This window comes from Delphinapterus leucas, chromosome 1, assembly GCF_059928025.1.
Source record: "Delphinapterus leucas isolate spDelLeu-1000000601 "Yukka" chromosome 1, BTC_Dleu_Yukka2, whole genome shotgun sequence".
Classification (NCBI taxonomy): domain Eukaryota; kingdom Metazoa; phylum Chordata; class Mammalia; order Artiodactyla; family Monodontidae; genus Delphinapterus; species Delphinapterus leucas.
In genome coordinates, this window is record NC_143129.1 from 66,029,578 (window position 1) to 66,051,391 (window position 21,814).

The 21,814-nt window shown below is 36.4% G+C and overlaps 1 protein-coding gene across 4 annotated transcripts in view; it reads left to right on the forward strand.

Moving 5' to 3' along the window:
* Positions 1-21,814, forward strand: part of NME7 (NME/NM23 family member 7) — a 260,881-nt gene that overhangs the window by 30,313 nt on the left and 208,754 nt on the right. Inside the window, exons 1-4 of one of the 4 annotated variants that reach the window (XM_089911417.1) lie at positions 7,992-8,982; positions 11,182-11,289; positions 12,027-12,193; positions 20,370-20,480. In XM_089911417.1, the coding sequence (XP_089767543.1) occupies positions 8,959-8,982; positions 11,182-11,289; positions 12,027-12,193; positions 20,370-20,480 (410 nt within the window). In that variant the 5' untranslated portion in view covers positions 7,992-8,958. Of the gene's footprint in view, positions 1-7,991; positions 8,983-11,181; positions 11,290-12,026; positions 12,194-12,295; positions 12,483-20,369; positions 20,481-21,814 lie in introns of those variants that run through there. The other 3 variants (XM_089911404.1, XM_022560184.2, XM_022560185.2) reach the window with 3 other exon arrangements.

The following is a 21,814-nucleotide window of genomic DNA, read 5'->3' on the forward strand; positions in this document are numbered from 1 at the left end:
TGGATTACAGACCTAAATGTAAAATGCAAAGCTATAAACTCCACTGCAAGCACAGAGAAAGCACAGTGGTTAACTTCATCTAGTGTTGGGTCCTGGCCAAATGGTGCAATGAAAAGAATTGTTAACAGCATGATTGACAAGTCAAGGAATCTGCGATGGATAGGGAAGGAAGTGAAGGAAAGAGGCTGGTGGGTTGGGGATGTGTGAAAGGGCTGCTGCGCTGGAAAACCTGATGATATAAAAGAGGGAGAAGCTGAACAAACTAACTGTAAGGACAGGAGGATATGGGCAGTGAAGAGAATGCTTGAATCCCTGAATTTGGTGGTGGAACACCTTCAGGTAATAGCAAGGGCCGGGGTGTGGCTACCTCATCTGTATTAATCCCGTCCTTTCTTCTAGCATTATCTGCAAGTTCATTCATTATCATGCTTTAATCAACGTACATATGGTTTTAAATTTACCTGTTTTACTAACGAACATTATTATTTCTATCGGTTATCACCTATTTTTCAAAAAGGAATTGAAAGAAGGAAAAATGTTTTCAAAATGAATGGAAGAAACTTACCTAAGTAATCAGCCTGTACATGGTATAAGCCTACTATTTAAAAAAAAAAAAGACTGAACTGGGAGATGATTCATACCAGAATGTCATTTGAATGGACAGCAATTTTCATATGCTACATTTTAAAATGACATTTTTCTTTTTTAGAAGGCATTACAAAATAAATTTGGAAAAACAATCTAAGGTTTTTCGACATTTAAAAATGCATACCATCAAAGGGAAATTAAAAATAAAGGTTGTAAAGTGCTTTACAGCACATTCTGATGACTAGTTATATAACCAGTGTAAAATGGGTTTTGAGTAAGATGAGAGAAAAATTAAATGACCTACTTAACTGAGTCAGTTGTGATATAGTAGAACAGTGAATTCAGAGCCAGGAGTTCTAAGTTTTTAGAAATAAATAAGAGTAATGCAACACAATAGTTTTTTATTTTTCTATTTTTTATTTTTTTGGTCAAAAAATAATAATTTGTGTGATTGTTTGACTGGCTATTCTCCGTGCTAGATTATAAGGTCTATGAAGGCAAGGGCGATGTTTGTTTCTAATCATCATTGTCATGTCTTGATGTATCCTAGTACCTAGCATAGTACCTAGAACATGGTAAGTGGTCAATCTGTTGAATACACGAATTGGTGGATGGAAATCAGATGATGTATAAAGGTGTGATAGCTTTGCCTTATCCTTTTCATCATGTAAGTAGTGAGGCCTATACTTAAATAATGGTAAGATTGTATGTAGAGATATAAATAGGTTGAAGCAAGTCACTTTGACAGTTGTAAGCATTTTATTAATTCAGAGAATACTGAAATACACGGTTTGAACTGTAGACATGAGATTGAACACACTATCATACAGCCCTTCAAGTGAATGCTCTAAAATCTAAGCTCTAATTTTAAATCCTGTAAGAGCTGGAGATGTTGGAGATGCTCTGAGATTAGAAAGTCATCACTTCACCCTGAAATTCTGACCTTTAATTTTGCTGATTTGCTTCTGATCATTAATCATTCTAATTTATTGACAATGTTAAAAATTCACTGTTTTGTTTACTGTTGAACATTAGCCAGTGCCTTTTGGTTCTAACAGGAGACCTTTTCAGTTTTCTACGCTGTGTATCAGACCCTTTTACAAATGTGCTCACATTAATTTTTACAACTGTTTGTAATCGGTATGATTTTTCTCATTCTCCAAATGAGGAGACTGAGCATACAGAACTCCAGGACCGTGCTCCAGACACACCACCTGTTTTTATTTTGGGTAATGCTTACATTAACTGAAAGTCAAACCCAAATTTTAATAGAATATGTAGAAACTCCCACATATGACTGTGCTTTGTATTAAGAGGCCTGTATGAAACTAATAACATTTTCTTTTAAAAATCTGAATGACTTTCCTTTTTCTTCGTTCTGAAACCATGGTTTCAGATTTGTTCTCAGTGGATTTACCTCTTTCTGTATAATGCAAAAGGATATTCTCCTCTCTGCTTTTGTGTTGGGGATTTGCCCTCTGTTACTTTCTCTGCATTCCACCTGTACTCGAGAATGCATTTTGCTTCAAAGCATCCCACCCCCAGCTCCAGTCTGTCTTTCTGTCTGTTTTATAAGGGGAGGGGAAGAGTAAGTTTCATATAAAATTAAAAAACACTATATATCTAATTGCTCACCAAAAGTTCTACCATGTAAAACACTTTAAAATGAAGATTTTTTATAGGGAAATTTATTTTTTGTACTGACTATATAAAGTTTAGAAAATACAGAGAAGTAGGAGAAAAATAAATCTTAGCTTTTAATGTTAATTTTCCCATTCTTTTTGTATCATATATCTGATACGTAATTGTTTACAGTGATTTTTAAAGGGCTGTTTTTATGATTTTATAAACAAATTTACATTGGGAGAACACAGACAATATAAAGGTGAGAAAAAAACTACAGAATGCTGCGACCCAAATTTAACTGTTTATATCTTAGTGTATTTCCTTAACATTCATGTTATACTCTTTGATTATTTGTTTGTTTTGTTTGTTTTTTGTATTCACATTCTGATTTTATAGTATAGTTGGTAGAAGAGAACTCCAAGAGTTCTAGATGATATATGATATGAGGGAGGATCTACTGGCAAGTAGTATCTTTGCTGGGTGTTTAGTTAGTCCTTACCTAATTAAAGAGAAAAAAAAATAACTGGCTTCAGGTCTTCAATATAATTTGAAATTAAACTCTAAAGAAAACTATGAATTAGAAAACAATTTAACCCCTCTTGACGTCAAATAATAAAAGTAACACAAGTACCAAACAGGGTCAACCAGGGCAGAAAGGTGTAAATTGAAAAGGACCCTCTCCAGTCCCCCGACCCCCTCATGCACCGTGAGAGAGATGAGTGTGTGCAGTGTACCCCTAAAGTCATCATCACTGGCTTGTCACATTCCTGAGTGTCCTTCCAGAACACTGTTCCCTACCGATACTACGGTATTACGTTGAATAATAAGAATTTGGGTCATCATCCCTCAAGTTCTGGGGCCATGAAAATGAATGCTCATTAGGTTTCTCTGTGCTGATCTTTAGCAATAGGAACGGAACCACTTTTGTTTAGGATTAATAATACTCTGATTACAGTTTCCCCACTCTGCCTCGGGTTTGGTTATTGTTTACATAACCACTGGCATGTTGTTTCTTACTCTTTGCCATCTTGCAGAACCACTGTGCTTTTTGCTGCTTAACGTCTCTGTCCCCTTGCTGTCCCCCAGCTGCAGCTCATGAAAGCTTCTCTTCCATTTTTTTTGGCTCTCTTCTTAGCTTTTTGACTATAGTGTGATTAGGGGAGGAAAAAGTATTCCTCAATCCTCTTAGGGTCCCCGGGTCTGAAATTTAAACTGACCAAGACAGATTAACAGGAGAAAAGCATACACGTTTATTTAATATAAGTTTTTCGTGACATGGGAGCCTTCATAAGGAAATGAGGACCTGAGGAAACAGACCTGAGTATTTTTATGCTGGGTTTGATGAAGACTGGACAGTCTTGGAGGAATATGGTAAGTTAAGGAGTAGGAGGGAAGGGTGGTAAACTAGGGGAAACTCAGAGAGGGCTGTTTGTTGGGAGTTTCCTCGGTGTCCCTTTGCTTTCAAAGACGAAGGGTATAGGCAGGGCAGCTCTCACATGAGGGTTTTATGACCTATTTCAGGGAAGAAGGGTTGGGTAAAGGTCAAAGTGACCTTCCTGCTTCTGTTGTTCTCTCAAACTCCTTCGGCTTAAAATATTCAATATGCCAAGGTTTCATATGTTGGGAGTAGTGTGTTTCGAACCTTATAGTGTGGCTATCTGCTTATAATATTAAGAAAATGAGATGGCACATCGGTGATTATTTACAAAATTGGAACAAAGTGTGCTTGAATGCTTTATTATGTATAAATTATATTTGAAATGTTCAGAAGAAGGAAAATGATTTAGCTTCTTTAAGAAAAAGTCTCATTTTGCTAGAGCATAATCTTTAAATGTTCTGCATAATGGTATTTCTGACAGAAATGGAAATCCCTGTTGTCCCTGTGATCATCCAGGCAGTGACATTCTCATCTGAAGATCTGGCAGAAAACTGGAGGTGTCCCTATGTGTGACTAAAGTGTTAGTTTCTTCCTCTTGAGTTGGCCCTGGAAGCCCAGTATTACGGAAAGATCTGAGTCATAGCAAGTGGAGTTTCAAGTTTTAACTCAGTCGTTAACTAGCTCTGTGACTTTATGCGAGTTATTTATATTTGCTTGCCTCAGTTTCTTTATCCATAAAATGAAGGGTTTGAACACGATGATATTCAGCTTTGAGATCACTGAAAAAAAAAAGGAATGGAGTTCTTTGCTAGATTTGCCTCAACTTAGCTGAAAATAAAATTCTTACAATTTCAAAGGTAACTTTGGGTTAGGTGTGTGGATGTGAATATGTGCTCGTGTTTGTGTGTGTGTTTGTGTGTGTGTGTATGTGTAGTGAGGCAACTAGTTGAAAGGCCAGCCTGAATGAGATGTTGAGATGTACCATTGTTTTCTGCCAAGTTCAGATGTACCACTGTTATATCTCTAGACATCTTTTGACTCTAGGAAATAACTAAAGTTTCTACTGCAAAGGTTAAGGTTAAATCAAGTTTGAATACAATTTTTACTTGGCATGATAAACCTTTTTTCATAGAGGAAACAATACTTGCTTGAGAGTTACTTTCTTCTATTAAATAGAAATTCTGTTATTATTCATATATAGTTTTTTAACAATCTCATTGAGGTAAATCACAGTTATAGATGAAGGAATGGGCTAATTGTTTGAGAGATTATGAAATATTTTTTCTTTGTGTGTAGGTGCTGTTGTGAAACTCTATGCCAAAACTTCAAGAGGTCAGACCCAAGAGCTTAAGCATTTTTGAAATCTTGTGGACATAGTTATTGTATCTTTTTCTGTGTGACAATTATTCATCAGAGATTGATTGAACTGATCTGTAGTGTTGCAAACTCTCCTTTTGACATTGCATTAGGTTGCTTGGTTTCTGATGGAATTTTAAAAGTTAACACAACTCTATTCTTTCCCCTCAAAAGTGTGACCTCTGGTATCTATTTACTTTTTTTCTTTTTTTACAATAAAAAAGTAATTGTTTTTATTGTTTTTTCTTAGAGGTCATGACTACGTTAGAATATAGTACTCGCAGTGAAAATGGTTTCAAAGCAGCAAGCTATTGGCAACACAATATATATATATATGTGTGTGTGTGTATATACTTTCTGTAATTTCCTAAATAACATCTGCTTTGTCAAATTTTGTTTGGTATCATAAACTGATGGTATTTTATTTTACTTTATTTTAAAACAGCTTTATTGAAATATAACTCATGTGCCATAATATTCACCAATTAAAGTGTACAATTTATTGGTTTTTAGCATATTTATCATTACAGACAATTTTAGAACATTTTCATTACCGCAAAAGAGTAATACCATACTCATTAGTAGTCATTCTCATCCCTCCCTCCCTGAAAACCCTGGCAACCACTAACCTACTTTTTGTCTCTAGATTTGTCTGTTCTGAACATTTCATATAAGTGAAATCATATAAATGGAATATGTGATCTTTTGTAACTGGTTTCATTTATTTAGCATAATGTTTTCAAGATTCATCCATATTGTAGCATGAGTCAGTACTCCATTCCTTTTTATTGCCAAATAATATTCCATTTTATGGACATACCACAATTCATCCATTCATCAATTGATGGACATTTGGGTCACTTCCACTTTTTTGACTATAATAAATAGTGCTGCTATGAACATTCATGTACAAGTTTTTGTATGGGTGTATAGTATATTTTCAATGAATAAAGCTGTTATGAAAATTCATGTACAAGTTTTTATATGGGTATATACTATATTTTCACTTCTCTTGGGTATATATCTAGGAGTGGAATTGCTGGGTCATATATACTCTATGTTTAACATTTTGAGGAACTGTCAAACTGTTTTCCAAAGTAGCTGCATCATTTTACATTTCTACTAGCAACATATGAGAGTTCCATTTTCTCTGCATCCTCACCAACATTTATTATTGCCTGTCTTTTTAATTATAGCCATTCTAGTGTGTGTGAAGTATTATCTCATTGTGGTTTTAATTTCCATTTCCCTAAGAGCTACTGGTATTGAGCATCTTTTCATAGGTTTAATGGCTATTTGTATATCTTCTTATATCTTCTTTGGAAAAATGTCTACTCAGATCCTTTGCCCATTTTGTAACTGGGTTGTCTTTTATTATTGAGTTGTTAGAGTTCTTAATACATTCTGGATACTAGACCCTCCCTTATCAGATATATGATTTGTAAATATTTTCTCCAGTTCTGTGGGTTGTCACTTTGCTCCCTTGATGGTATCATTTGGAGTCCAAATTATCTATGTTTTTGCTGTTGTTGTTTTGTTTCATTTTTTGGTCACTTGTGCTTTTGGTGTCTTGTCTAAGAAATCATTTACTAACCCAAAGTCACAAATGTTTTCTTCTGGCAGTTTTTCCAGCTTAGCTCTTGGTGTTTAGGTCTATGATCCATTTGAGTTAATTTTTGTATAAAGTGTGAGGTAGGGATACAGTTTCATGTATTTTTTGGCCTATGGATATCCAGTGGTCCCAGTACTGTTTATGGAAAGACTGTTCTTTCCCCATTGAATGGTCTTGCTGCCCTTGATGAAAATCAGTTGATCATATACGTATGAGCTTATTTCTGGACTCCCTTCTATTAGATTAATCTATATCTATTCTATGCCAGTATTACACTGTCTTGATTACAGTAGCTTTGCAGTGTTTTGAAAATAGAAAATGTGAGGTCTCCAACTTTGTTCTTCTTTTTCAAGACCGCTTTAGCTCTTCTGGGTCTCTTGGGTTTCCATATGGGTGTTATATAGGTTTTAAAATATAGTTTTATATTTAAGGTTTTTTTGGTATTTTATAAGGACAGACCTCACTGACTCTTGATTTCTTAAGATTCTGAAATTGGGATATAATTGAAAAGAGATATTTTGTTAAGTATGTTTGATGTCACAGGGAGTAACCTGATTTCCTTATCCTGTTTTGTAATAATCCATACCCTTTCCCCTACATGTTTGTTAAAGGTTACAAAATTGACCCTGTCTAGAATTATTTAACTTTACATAGAGGAGTAGTTAAATAAATTAGTTCATCATTAGTTTAGGCCCACTGAATGCTTTCCTTAACACTGACTTTTGCATCATTTTATGTAAGTAGTGCTGTTTAGTGGGACAAAACATGGGCTTTGCAAAGTCTGAAGAACCAAAGTTTGAGGGCTGACTTACTCATTTCTTTGCTTTGTAACCTTGGACCAGTGTTCAAATTTTCTGAGCTTTACTATCCTTGTCCGTGAAATAGTATCCCTATTTCTGTCAACCTACATTGTCTGTTGTGAGAATGAAATGAGATAATGTATGTAAAGAACCTGCTACTTAGTAGCTACTCTAAAAATTATTATTGTCATGCTTAATGGTTATCATTAATTTCTTAAAGTTTGAATGGCACTAATTTATTAAACATTTTGAGAATTGTTTTCCTGTTGTCTGAGCACTAGGAGATGAAGAAAGGTCATTCTAACAGAACAGAGGGTGAAAAATTGAACAAAATGTCTCCAGTTTGTGTGCCTATTAGCTTAAGAGACATTCTCTTCACTGATGTTCATTGGAATTTGAGAAAAGGTCGAGCAACTGATGTAGGAGATACTTTTTTTGCTTCACATAATTTGAAGAATATTGTCTTCCCCTCACACCCTTTCTATTCTTATTGATCTGAATTCAAATTCTACTTATTTTATATCCCACGAGACATTATTGTTATTTTGTATATGCATTATTTATTTAGATTTACCCACATATTTACATTTCCATTGTTTTTCAGTCCTTCTGTTCCTTGAATCATCTTGAATCATTTTCTTTTTTCCTTCAGAACTTCCTTTAGAATTTCTTTTAATGCAGGTGCATTGGCAATAAATTTTCTGTTTTTGCTTGTCTAAAAATATCTTTATTTCACCTTCACCTCTTGAAGGGTAATTTTGCTAGTTATAGAATGCTGTGTTGGCAATTACTTTTCATTCTTGAATTTCTGATTGATTAAAAAATAGATTCTGGCTCTCTGGTGAGATTATTAATCTTGACATATATTTTTCATACCTATCATTGTTATTTTGAAGCCTTTTCAGATAACAACTAGGGTATTCATGGATTTCTTTCTATTGTCTGTTTTTTTTCTCTTGGTCTTCTTTTTTTGGTATATCTGGTAGTTTGTCTTTGAAAGCTTGACATTGTGTATGAAAAGCCATATTTCCATTTCTGGAGATGCAGGGGGCTGGAATGGAGGAAACATCACTTATCATAATTGAACATTGAGTGAACACAAAACTTGTTTCAAATTTTGTAAGGATCTGTTTACCTTTAGTTTGCCTATGCTCCTGGAGTGTAATGCTCCAGGAGTCACAACAGAAAGGCTAGATAGTTTATCAGTGGTCTCCTTTTTGGTGGGTTTGAACTCTCATTTTCCTCCCTCCAGCACTGTGATGCTACTGAAAGCTCCATTGAACAAACACAGCTTTGAGCTCACTTCTCTATGGTTTCCTTTTCTTCCGGATCTTTGCCCCTCAAGTCTTGTCTGCATTGGTAGGCCCAAATTCCAGTGTTTGTCTACTTATCTCCATGACACTGTCAAAAGCTCTGCTAGCTTCTCTGCCTCTTAGCAGCCTTCCCCTGCCAGCTTCTTGGGATTCTCAGTCTCTTGTCCAGCTTGACTTAAGTCTCAGCACAGGTCCTCAGGTAAAAGCAGTATAAAGAATGCTGTGCTCACCTCAGTGAACTTCCTGTCTTTCTGAATCTTAGATCATCAAATCTGGCTGCCTTAGATGCTCTCCAACGTCATCAAACAGGTATATTTTTTTAACATCACACTTTCCTAGTTGTTCTTGGAAAGTAGCATTGATTTGCTCTAAGCTACGTTGTCAGCCAGAAACAGTACTTCCTCAGTTTGTTTTCTTTGTATTAAAACTGTTTTCTGGATGATGAATCATGAAAAATTCTACTACCTGCCTCAGAGTTAAAGAGTGTGATTGGCAGCTTTTGTGGTTAAGGCTGCCTGGATAAATGGAAGTGCCAAGTTTCATTGGTTTTTCATTTGCATCACTTTCTTTGCCCTTTTACCTTCAGTTAGATGTCTCATCATTTCTTCCATTTCATAATTTTATTTTAGTGAAGGCAACATTTCAATGATGTTTTTGAGTGAATGAATATTTTAATATAGATAGTAAAAATTTTAATAAACCACTAATATTTAAATTTTATATTAAAAAGAGAGTATAATACTAGAATGCACAGTGAAACCTAAATTTTAAAAATCTGTATTAAAAAATAAAAAAAGCTGTATTTATAGGCATCAATATGAAAAATAATGAATGAAGAAAGGCTTGTTGTAGTATGTCTCTTACCTTTGTTTTCTCTTGACTAATAAACATTTAAATGTGTCTTTTGGATGATTGTGGGAAAAATAAAATAGTGTCTTAAAAGCTATCTCAATTATAGCTTATGAGTACAATCATAAATATAACTAGACATAGTACTATTAGAATTTATAAGTGAATTATTAACATAAAAGGGACCCGTCTATATACCATAACCAGAGAATCAGATGCGAAATCCAGAATTAGCAACAAAACCCTTAGATTCCTTTCTTGTTTATGTCCTCATTTGCTTATTATGATGAAGGACCTTTGGGGGCTAAGATATTAATAACATATGATGGGAAATCCTGCCTAATAGTCAAGGAAAGAGGGCCATTCTTTGACTTAACCTTTTCATTGTATGCACCTCACAGATCTTCAACTAGAGGGAGCTGAAGTGATCAAAGGGCCTCAGCTCCTGTGCTCTGGAATCTACTGCTGCTTTTGTTGTTAGGACACGCTTCCCAAGGGCTGCTCCCAGCCCGTGACTGAGAGGAGCAGGGCTACTAAAGCAGGCCTGTCCCTGGAAGTCGGAGAACTCTCTGAGGGCTAACTGACTTGCGCATCGCCCAGTGGTCTTTTTTTTTTTTTTTTTTAACATCTTTATTAGAGTGTAATTGCTTTACAATGGTGTGTTAGTTTCTGCTTTATAACAAAGTGAATCAGCTATACATATACATATATCCCCATATCTCCTCCCTCTTGCGTCTCCCTCCCTCCCACCCTCCCTATCCGACCGCTGTAGGTGGTCACAAAGCACCAAGCTGATCTCTCTGTGCCTTGTGGCTGCTTCCTACTAGCTAGCTATTTTACATTCGGTAGTAGTGGTCTTGCTGAACCTTCCTTAGTCTGTAGAGCAGTCCAGAAGGATTCCACCCAGTCTTCCTTCACTCTCTCCTTCACTCAGTGTCAGATTTGTATTGTGGTCTGTCAGCCTTCCCTGGATCCCTCCCTATTTTCTCTTGTAGGAATTTCCTGTACAGAATAGAATTTTTGCATGTTTAATCCTGTCTTGGCATCGTGTCTGCTTCTCCAGGGACCTAGACTAACACATTCTCTCACTGTTTCTATAAAAAAATACTATCATGTGAAATTACTAAGGAGAGTAAAGATGCTTACTATAATTTGAATGACAACAATATTCTAATACTGCTGGAGTCTTAAGTTTAGAACAGTTAGGTTCTAAACGTAATTGAGAGCTAGCCACTCAGAATTGTTTTCTCATACTAATTTTCTTTTCTTTTTTTTCTCATACTAGTTTATTGATTATCTGCTTATATGTAAACTTGCTTTCAGAAGGACTGAATTATCACAGTAGTCAGATCAGGAGCTCATGTTCTAAAAAAAATATCAATTTATCCAGGATGATTGGATGGCTGTGAAGTATTAAGCAGTTCATAAGTCATCTTTGAGATATCTAAGGGTGTTTAATAAGAAATTAGAAGGAAATATGTATGAGGGTATGTTGATAACTGGCATACTGTTGAAAAGCAGAATTATTCAATACAATAAGTAATAATAAATTTCTTCATTGCAAATATTTGGTAATTCTTTCTTTCAATTTGTATGATTTTTACAAGAGTGCTTATATTTTATATGTTAGTGTTAAAATTCTTCTATCCTTCTTTACAGAATCATAGTGAAAGATTCGTTTTCATTGCAGAGTGGTATGATCCAAATGCTTCACTATTTCGACGTTATGAGCTTTTATTTTACCCAGGGGATGGATCTGTTGAAATGGTAAATGAGCCTTTTTTTGCTTTAAAGTTGGCAAACGGAGTGAAGGTGGGATCCAGAGAGGAATAGGATTGCCTTTCTTATAGTTGCTTTTAAAAATACATTCTTTTCATTTTGGGAATTTTAAACATTTTGGTATTATAATTCCAATACAAGAAGATACCTTGTGTCTTTACTTTTAATAGAAATTATTTTTTTGGTTAGAAAACTGAAGTGGGATTATTTATGCTTTGGATTAAGTGATAGTCAGTAAGTGGCTATAGATAAAGATTATCATGCTCATAAATATGTCACCATTGCTGAATGCTGTTATTGCTACAAAAAGTCAAATTGAAGAAGACTGAGTTAAAAGAGTCGTGCTTGTTTCTTTGTGTCCCTTTGTTGAGGACTCCTTTTGCAGGTGGACCTATTTGGTATTGGGATTTTGTGTTGGCAAGAAAGCATAAATTTGGAATTTTTCTGGGATTTCATAGGCACTAATTTGCTGCAGTGATTTGGAAATAAATCTTTCTATCCAGGGTTTTTTAAAGTATTAAATTTGTAATTTTTATGTTATTACTAGAGTAGACTAGGAAATACATAAGTTATGAAAGAAATTATGATTTGTACTTATAGCAAAAATGAAACAGAATGTAACTTATGTTTAATAGAGCAAAATTAATAACTATTTCTAGTTTTATAATAAGGTTAACATTACCTACTGGTAATTATTTGTTTTATTGTATTGTTTTTGATTCCAGCATGATGTAAAGAATCATCGCACCTTTTTAAAGAGGACCAAATATGAAGACCTTCACTTGGAAGATTTATTTATAGGCAACAAAGTGAATGTCTTTTCTCGACAACTGGTGCTCCTTGACTATGGGGATCAATATACAGCTCGGCAACTGGGCAGTAGGAAAGAAAAGTAAGAAAGCAAGTGTATAATCTTTTTAAAATTCTTAGAACATTATGTGTGTCTTGATACCAAATTCTAACTTCTTGTTTCTATCTTTTGTTTTTACAGTATAGATATTTTTCAGTGATCCAATTCAGTATTATGACATTTTTAGAATTTTGTGGAGCAGATTCTGTGGTTTGCTCTTCACTCAGGGAACAAAGTGATGCTCATAGTCTTAGGCAATGATTATTTTCCAGAGGAAAAAATGCAAACCTTTTATACTCCCTCTTCATTCTTCTAACTGGGAACTGAAAATGTAAGTCTTAGTGTACAGCTAAAGATGGTTTATGGGGGGGAAGTAGTGATTGCCAGAAGCTCAAAGGAAACTCAGAGGAAAGTAAAGCTATTTCTAGTAGAAGAGTAGGGAAGGCTTTGTGAAGGTATTTGACAGGATCATGAGAGATGGACTGAATTTTTACCCAGTTGGATCAAGTCAGAGGAATGCTGGTCAGAGGAATGAGTATGAGTAAAAATACAACAGAATGTTATACACTAGGTAGAGCTCATTGTTCTTCATGACTGGCTTGGTGGTTAAACATTTTTTTTAATTTAAGTAGTAAAATAGACTGATTAGGATGGTAGCAATAGGTATGAAGAGGAAGGAAGGAAAGTGATTAACTGAAGTATGGTAATAGTAGTAATGATAGGCATTAATATCTGTTAGCTATTTTTATAAAAGGTATTGTGTTAAAATGATTTGTATGCATCATTTATTTAAGCCCTACAACAACCTAATACACAAGCTAATAATATTATTATTAGCTCCATTCTGCAGATGGAGAAGTTGAGGCTTAGTGATGTTAGGTAACTTGCTGAAGGTCACAGAGTAGAGGCAGGATTAAAGCCCAGCGTCTGTCTGAATCAAGAATAGGAGGATTTAATCACAGGAGAATGGATAGGACCTGCAAAATGATTGTCTTCTTTCTGTCTCAGTTCATTTTTATGTCTCCTGTGGCACCTAACACATCTCCTCATACATTACAAGCACCTTGTCTGTGTTAGATGAATGAATCGTTGAATAACAATTTAAAATTTATTATCTACTCTTTCCTTTTCTTCATTTCCTCCCTGTTTTCAAATGATGACCTTTGATCTAGTTGACAAAGGTGTTTTTGTCTAGATTGTTTGGAATATATATTGTCTATTTTTGAGTTTTATTCACAGACGTAATAGATATCTGATAAATATTGACTGATCAATTGAAGACAGGATATGTGAGTATTTTGAAAAGAAAAAAATATACAAAAACATTGTCTTGGGATCACAACTGCATCTCTAAAGGCCATGGTGGTGATGCCTCAAGCAGTGCATTATTCACAGGGGATGCCCCACATAACTTTGTTGAATGAATGAGCTTATGTTGGTGAAAATAGTCGTTGTGTTTGGAGGCAGAGCTCCCCGCTGGCTGCCTCCCTGCCTTCTTCCCTCCATCCACTGCACGTGGCTCTTCCTGTGAAGCGGAGAAGCTGCAGTATGGTGCCTTCTGTGTGTCTCTCTGGTCTTCTCTCTTCATTGTTTGTCGTAGCTACGTTTGTTATTCTGACTTTCCCTCAGTTTTGATTTAGAGGAGAGACAGAACAAGTTGCAGTTGTAGCTGAAAATTAGGCTAGCCAGAAAACATAATACTAAAATGACATTGTAATTTTCAACCTCTACATTTATGAATTTGCAGCTTTCTGAGTCCAGCACGAGCTAGTTTTGAAATGGAATGTTAATTCTTTGGTCATCTTTCTTGGCTCTGGTTTCTGTGGCTTATATTATACTGTGCTGACTTGGGGGGTTCTTTGGATTTGTGGAGTGATTGTTGCAGTAATGAAAAATAGGGCTCACTGGTGGAAGTTAAGGCTATATGTATAAAAAGCTCCCCAAACTATTTAATTCTATAGGAAAAAATATCTGTCAAACTATATTTTGAGGTTTGCCACCCAAATAATAGCTGGCTATCTACCTAATACCTGAGTCCCCCCCATAGTAATATTCTTTCTGTGACTTCTTTACAAGCCCTTTATAATTCTGGAGGTTCTTTGATGCTCAGTGTGGTATTAGTACACAGGTGGTGATGGATCAGTGAGGTGGTGAATGACTCATAAAAAAGGAAAACCAAAGATTCCCAGGACAACTCTGAACTAGGAAAAAAAAAAAAATAGAATGTTAGACAAACAGGAATCTCATTGTTATGAGATCTACTGATAAAAGTCTATGGGATTAAGGAAACACCAAGCACAGTTCCTTTATTTACAAGTAATAAATATTTATAGCTTAATTTTTGAGCACATGCTATATGGCAACCACTGTGGTAGGCATCTCAGTTCAAGACTACTTGAAGTTTTCATTTAAAGTAGCAAAAATAAGTGAATTAGGGAGACAGGGTTAATAGTATGACCCAATCAAAATAAAATAATAATAGCTGTAAAAATTATAATAAATATATATATTAATTGATTTGTCTACAGTGAATGTTGTTGATTCCATTTTACGGAGCACAGCCATAGTCACACAACTACAAAGTAAAGGGAAACAAGTAAATCTTGTTGTGTTTGACTTTAAAACTCATTCTCTTTTTATTAAAACCTCTAATTAATATATTGGTAAATACTATTGAATGAACTGATTTAAAAATAGGAGGAACAGAAGAATGTGAAGACAGATTTTAAATATTTGGGCTTTATAAATATAATTAATTAAAATATGTGCAATATTGTATTTTTACTGACTTCAGTTGTTTCACCATCTTCTCTTCTGATTCTCTCCTAACTGCAAGTGGGTTAAATCCAACAACCATTTGGGTGATTTAAATAAACTTCTTCAGAATTCAAGAGTTTTAAAAATATATTGTTTCATTTAAATGACCAAAGAAGTAGGCATATGGAGAAAGAAATACGTGCATGTCTATCATGGTCCCATGGAAATAGCGTCTATGTAATAATTATAACTTAGCCTAGTTCTCAGTCTTATATAGTGTCAAGGATAATTTATGAACTAATTACATCCCTATTATATTTATCACACTCAACCATTTTCTTTCTGGAGTAAAGCCTGTACTGAGAGGGAGGAGTAAAGCTGATCTTCATGGTGCCCGTCTGCTAATTTTGAGGCACTTATCAAGATAATTCTATATAATTCAATTTAGCTAACAAACTAGCCTCAGCTTCCTAATTCCCATTAACTGTAGAAATCTGACATTCGATTTACATTTCTATTCTCTTTTTCAAAAATCTCTATATTGAGGTATAATAGACAAACAAAAAGCTATAAATATTTAATACATACAACTTGGTGAGTTTGGAGCTAAGTGTATACCCATGAAACCATTACCACAATCAAGGGTATAAATTTATCTATTACCTCCAAAATTTTCCTCCCACCCCCTTATTATTTTTTTATATTGAGTTTTCTTTTGTGGTAAGGGAACTTAATGAAAGATCTACTCTCTTAGCTAATTTTAATCTATTCTCCTTATAAAGCTCCTCAAATCAAATGGATAAATGTTATCAGTTGTCTATGAGTCATAGTATTTGACTTAAAAACATTTTTTTCTTTACAATTTTTTTTTCTTTTTTTTTTAGCGTATTCAATTTTAATTTTAGAAGGTAATAAATTGATGCTTTATGGTTTTACTATTCAGATGTAAAGACGTCATACAGTCTTTTTGTCATCTCTTGGGTTCAGTTAGTCTCCATTCTCCCTTCCGAATATTAACTGATGGAGCACTAACGTAGGCACCAGAGGCAAATCAAAGTAAAGTGCTGGTTTAGGCTGTCTAGTGTAAGCCAGCTCTGAGAACGGTTGAGCTTTATTCCTACTTCTCCACCCCAGCCCTGCCCTCCTTCCCAGTCTGGACCTTGGGGCGTGTCTGAGGGAGAGAGAAACCTTTAGAGCAAACCCTGAGAGCACACTTGCCCATCCAGCGTGGGAGACAGAGCACCAGAGAGAGGTAGGTTTCCATGCAGGTGCCGGCCTCTGCCTCCGCTGTGCTAACCGGATGGAAGCAGGAGAAGTACTGTAGACTGTGTCCTGCATGAGGGCTTGCAGGTCTGAGAGAGAAGAGGCAGGGCCGCATACAACCAGAAACCCTTAAATGTGGCCATATGTGGAGGAGCAAATGAAGGGGGTGGAGAGAGGAAGCGCTCTCCTGGGAATGGAGTAGAAGTCACTTTACCCACGAGGAGCAAAGATACACATGTTCTCATTGTTCCTGGAGTTTTATTTCTTTGAGCCAGTCGGCCTAACAATTTTAAGTAGACCAAGGCTACTTCTTAGGGGAGGAGACCAGACAATTACTGGCATTAGTTCAGTTCTGTTCTCACCTTTGGGAAACTACTCCCTCAATACCAATTACTGTTACTTTACATATCCTCCTAGGTGGTGGTGAGCAGTTGAGTTTTTGCTGCAAAAAGGCACTGAAATGCATTCAAGTAAGACTTTAGTTCAATTACCAAGGCCTTGCTAAAAATTAACGCACACCCCTCCCCACTCCCCAGCCAATCTTTATCTCATCTTTACTTACCTGTGGTCTCATCGTCCAAGATGGCTTACTCATGCAGGCAAAAAACTGAATGTCCAAAACAACAATGAAACTATAAGTTGGAAGAGAGAACATTGGAGCTAAAGTGTTCTAAAGTCTTTCTAAAGGGTCAAGATATTATACAATTTTAAGAATTTTAAGTTAAATAAGTATGAAAAAGTTTCACAGCTAACCACTAGAAAAATAGTATATAAACTCCAAAACAATAGAGTACAGTAGGCAGAATCATGGCTGCTCAAAGATGTCCATGTTCAAATCTCTGGAACCTATGAATGTGTTACTGTATGGTCAGGCCATTCAAGACCGCTGTTCTCTTGCTCTCTGTAGATCTCCTGATTGACTAGGCCCTGCTTCCCTCACATGACTGTCCAATTCTCTTAATTGTAAGGGTTGTTAATTAGCCCTTGTTACCTGATGAGCCCACCTGAAATCAATTCCCCCCTGAGTAAATGGTAGCCTCCCTCTGTCCTGAGCAGCCAAGACTGCTGCTACAGCCTGCCTGCAGTCTGCTGCACACCTTGGGGTGTTGCTCCAGGACCTTGCTTCAGACATGTAAGTTCCTCCGTCAATTAAACCATTGAGGTCTCTTCTGCTGCTCTCTGGGCTCTTCCTTCTGTCTCGAGGCTGGGCATCTATAAGGCTTACAGGCCTGCGGGTGCAGCCCAACGGTTACCTTACATGGCAAAGAGACTTTGCAGATTTAAGATTACAGGCCTTGAGATGGGGAAATTATTCTGCATCATTCCTGTGGGTGCGACCTAATCACAGGAGTCCATAAAACCAGAGAACCTTTCTGGCTGCAGAGAACCCGAGAGATGCCAGTGTGAGAAGCACCCAGTCTCCATTGCTAGATTTGAAGGTGGAAGGAGACCACAGCCAAGGAATGGGTGGCCTTAGCCATCTTTCTCAAGAATGGATTTGATTGATAATGTATTTTTGGTTGATATCTTTTTGTCATTGCTTTACTTTCAGCCTTGTTAAGTTATATTGTAGATATATCTCTTGTAAACAGCAAGCAGCTCTTTAAAAAAAAAATCAGTCTGGAGCTTCCCTGGTGGCGCAGTGGTTGAGAGGCCGCCTGCCATTGCAGGGGACACGGGTTTGTGCCCCGGTCCGGGAAGATCCCACAGGCCGCGGAGCGGCTGGGCCCGTGAGCCATGGCCGCTGAGCCTGCGCGTCCGGAGCCTGTGCTCCGCAACGGCAGAGGCCGCAACAGTGAGAGGCCCGCGTACCGCAAAAAAAAAAAAAAAAAATCAGTCTGAAAGCCTCTAGATTTTCACTGGTAAGACCAGTACATGTACATTTACATATGTTGTATTAGTATTTTTGTACATATTTCGACTATTTTACTGCTTTCCTGCTTTTCTAATTTTTTCTTCTTTCCATTCTTTTGTTGGGGTGTTTTTCCTCTCCAGAGTTTGTTTTCTCTGTAGTCTTTTATTGAAGACATAACAAATTACCACAGTCAGCTGCTTAAACAATACAAATTTATTATATATCAGAAGTCCAACACAGATTTCATCAGGTTAAGATCAAGGTGTTGGTAGGGCAGGCTACATTTCTTTGTGGAGGCTTTAGGGGAGAATCCATCTCCCTGCCTGTTCCAGCTCTTGAGGCCTCAAGGAAAGAGAAGCCTGGCTGTCTCAACCAACCCACTAGCCAAATGCAGCAGTACGACCCATCCCAGGTGAAACCACTCCCCAGCCAACCTATATGATCTTGAGAAGTTGTTTGTAGTTTTAAGCCACTACATTTTGGGGTGGTTTGTTATGCAGCAGCAGATAACAGCGGCACTATTAATATATTTTCGTGGCCCTTTACTTTCTTTATATGCTATCTTCACTTTTAAATAATACATATGATTCCTAAAGCCGATCTTATTTTCCCTGCAAAATGCATTTTAACTATTATCTACTGAACAGTTAAGCAGTGAAGACATGACAGAGGAACTTGCTTAGAGTAATTAATCACAGTAATCAATGCTCTGTCTCCTGTAGGCACTTAAAAAGAAAATGAAACTGCATTTTTTTTTCATATTGCTTCTTGTTCACTGCCGATGTGTTTTATATTTTCTTTAAGAGCTTTGGTTCTTGAAGATGTTTCCAGAGTTTAGCATAAACAATCATGGGTTAGTTTGGCTTTATAATATTTTAAACAATGTGAGCTAAAAAAATGATGAGTTTTAACTGTATCTTTGAAACCATATAAAATGCTAGAAGTGACTCACTTGCTTCAAAATAAAAAGTCCGTTTATTACAAGCCCTATCAGACTAAAATGAACAACTTTTGTTATTTAAAAGTTTTAAAAGCCAGCCATAAGTTATATCCAGTTGTAAGTAAGGATATTTGTATCATTATATCCTTAGCTAGGTTTGTCTCATTGGTGAAAAAAGTCTACTTTGAAAAAGCCTACCAGTCTCCTTTTATGGATTCCTTGAGTTAATGCCAAAGTGTCAGAACAATTGAAAATAAAGGGAAAGTGACAGCAATTTTTTTTTTTTTTTTTTTTGCGGTACGTGGGCCTCTCACTGTTGCGGCCTCTCCCGTTGTGGAGCACAGGCTCCGGACGCACAGGCTCAGCGGCCATGGCTCACGGGCCCAGCCGCTCCGCGGCATGTGGGATCTTCCCGGACCAGGGCACGAACCCGTGTCCCCTGCATCGGCAGGCGGACTCTTAACCACTGTGCCACCAGGGAAGCCCAACAGCAATTTTTTATCTTATTTTGTGTGCCAGATAAACTGAATTACTCCAACTAATCTGATTTTACCTTGCGTTCGCAAATGTTAGTCTTGAGGATTTGTGATTATGTTCCCTTTTGCTAATATTAATAGCAACATTATTTGTGGTGTGGTGTGGAAGGAGCACAGACCCAAGAGTCCTGTGAGCTGGGTGTTCCGTCCTGAGGATGCCACAGACCAGCTGTGTGATCTTTGGAGAGTTACCTCTCTGGGCCTTGTTTCCTTGTTAGTAAAATGAGGAAATTCAGGTGATCTCCATCTCTAAAAATCCATTAATTCTGTGGCTTCAGAGGGGAGAACGCATAGCTCTGATGTATCCTCTAAGAGGAAAGTGTGATCTTAAAAGTTAGCAGGGTGTTCGCTAGCCATATACATCTTCAGGTAAGAAGATATTTAGTTCTTTTTATATCATTCATGCTATGAATAAAGTGTTAATAGAAGAATTTATATTATTTCCAAATCAGTGCTGAACTGAGTGTATGGCATACACATGTTAAAGTCTAAGAGACCAAAAGTCAAGCTGATATGTTTAATGCAACTCTTTAGAGAATTGTTGTGTTTTATAAAGCATATGCTAAGAAATAGAAATCTTAAACACCTGTGTTTTATAACGTGGACATATTTAAAATGAGTCTTAACTTTTTTTCCCTCTAAACTTTTATTATTTTTCTAGATTGGGTACCTAATTTTTATTTCCTTGTGAAAAAATAGTAAACTTCCGTTGTATTAAGTTTTTATGAGGCCATTAATACATTTGTATTTATAATTCACTTTGATGTTTGATCTAGGATTTTTAAGGAAATTACCACTGCTTGGGAATTATAAGTAAAAACTGCCAAACTATTTTTATCTTTAAATTTATTCTTTGTTTCTTTATAGAACATTAGCCCTGATTAAACCAGATGCAGTATCAAAAGCAGGAGAAATAATTGAAATAATAAGCAAAGCTGGATTTACTCTAACCAAACTCAAAATGATGACACTTTCAAGGTAAATTTTTTGAGCATTTTCAGTTATGTAATGTCTGGTTCCTTTTTTCAAAAAAAAAATCATCTATCTTTCATGTCTTTGTTTAAAAACTTCCACAGAATGACAAAGAATAGTATAGTATTCTTATTAGAATGAGGAAATGGAAGACAACAGGTAATCAGATGCATAAAGGATGATTGAACTCTAAGCAAATAGGAGTTGTCAGGTTATACTATTAACTATTTATTAGACATGAACTCTTCATTGTCTTTCATAACCCCATCTGCTTTTATAACACCAGTGTTTCATAGTTGTAATCTCTTCTTTTATACAATGTAACACATTGTATAAAAATTATAGAAGAAATGAATATTAGATTATTTCTATTTGACAAGGGAATGTTACTGTTGAGATTTTCAAAAGTCATGTGTTTGGCAATGTTTTATTTCCTTCCAATATATATAATTGGCAGATATACCTATTTACTGCTCTGAAAAGCAAGCCATTCTATCTGACCAGATACTTTCTAAGTTATTTAATGAAAGTAAGACTTAGTGTTGCGGGCTTCTCTGGTGGCGCAGTGGTTGAGAGTCTGCCTGGCAATGCAGGGGACACGGGTTTGTGACCCGGTCCAGGATAGATCCCACATGCCATGCAGCGGCTGGGCCTGTGAGCCATGGCTGCTGAGCCTGCGCGTCTGGAGCCTGTGCTCCGCAACGGGAGAGGCCACAACAGTGAGAGGCCCGCGTGCTGCCAAAAAAAAAAAAAAAAAAAGACTTAGTGTTAGGTAGAGACATTCATGTAGCTGTTAGGCAGGGCTTGACCCGGCAGTTTTCTTAGGTTACTTCACTGATTTGTGTGTGTTTGTTTGCTTAGGTGCCTTCTCACTGATGTTCCTGGCTCTTTATCCCATGGGGCGGTTGCTTTTTTGTCTCTGTGAGAACAGGGACAATGGAGAGCAGTAGATAGTGTAGCTTTGATAAGTCTGATCCCTAGAAACCTTAACAAAACATCCTCATTTTTACCCCAGTAATGACAATTTGAATTTTTCCCCTATATAAGATCTCCCAGTTTACATATATTCTAGAAAGGCAGGCGTCTTCTATTTCAGAGCACAGAGTCTAGAGCCAGGTTGCTTGTAACTGCACCGCTTAGTAGGCTGTGACTCTGAACAGCTTACCTCTGTGCTTCAGTTTCTTCATCTGCAAAATGGAGGTTGTAACATCACCTGTATCATAAAGTTGTCATGAGGGTTATGTGAGTTTAATAAAAGTAAAGTGCTTTGAAAAACCGTGACATAGTAGGTGTATATAGGTGTCAGCTATTAGTGGTAGTACTGTAGTACTAGTGATATC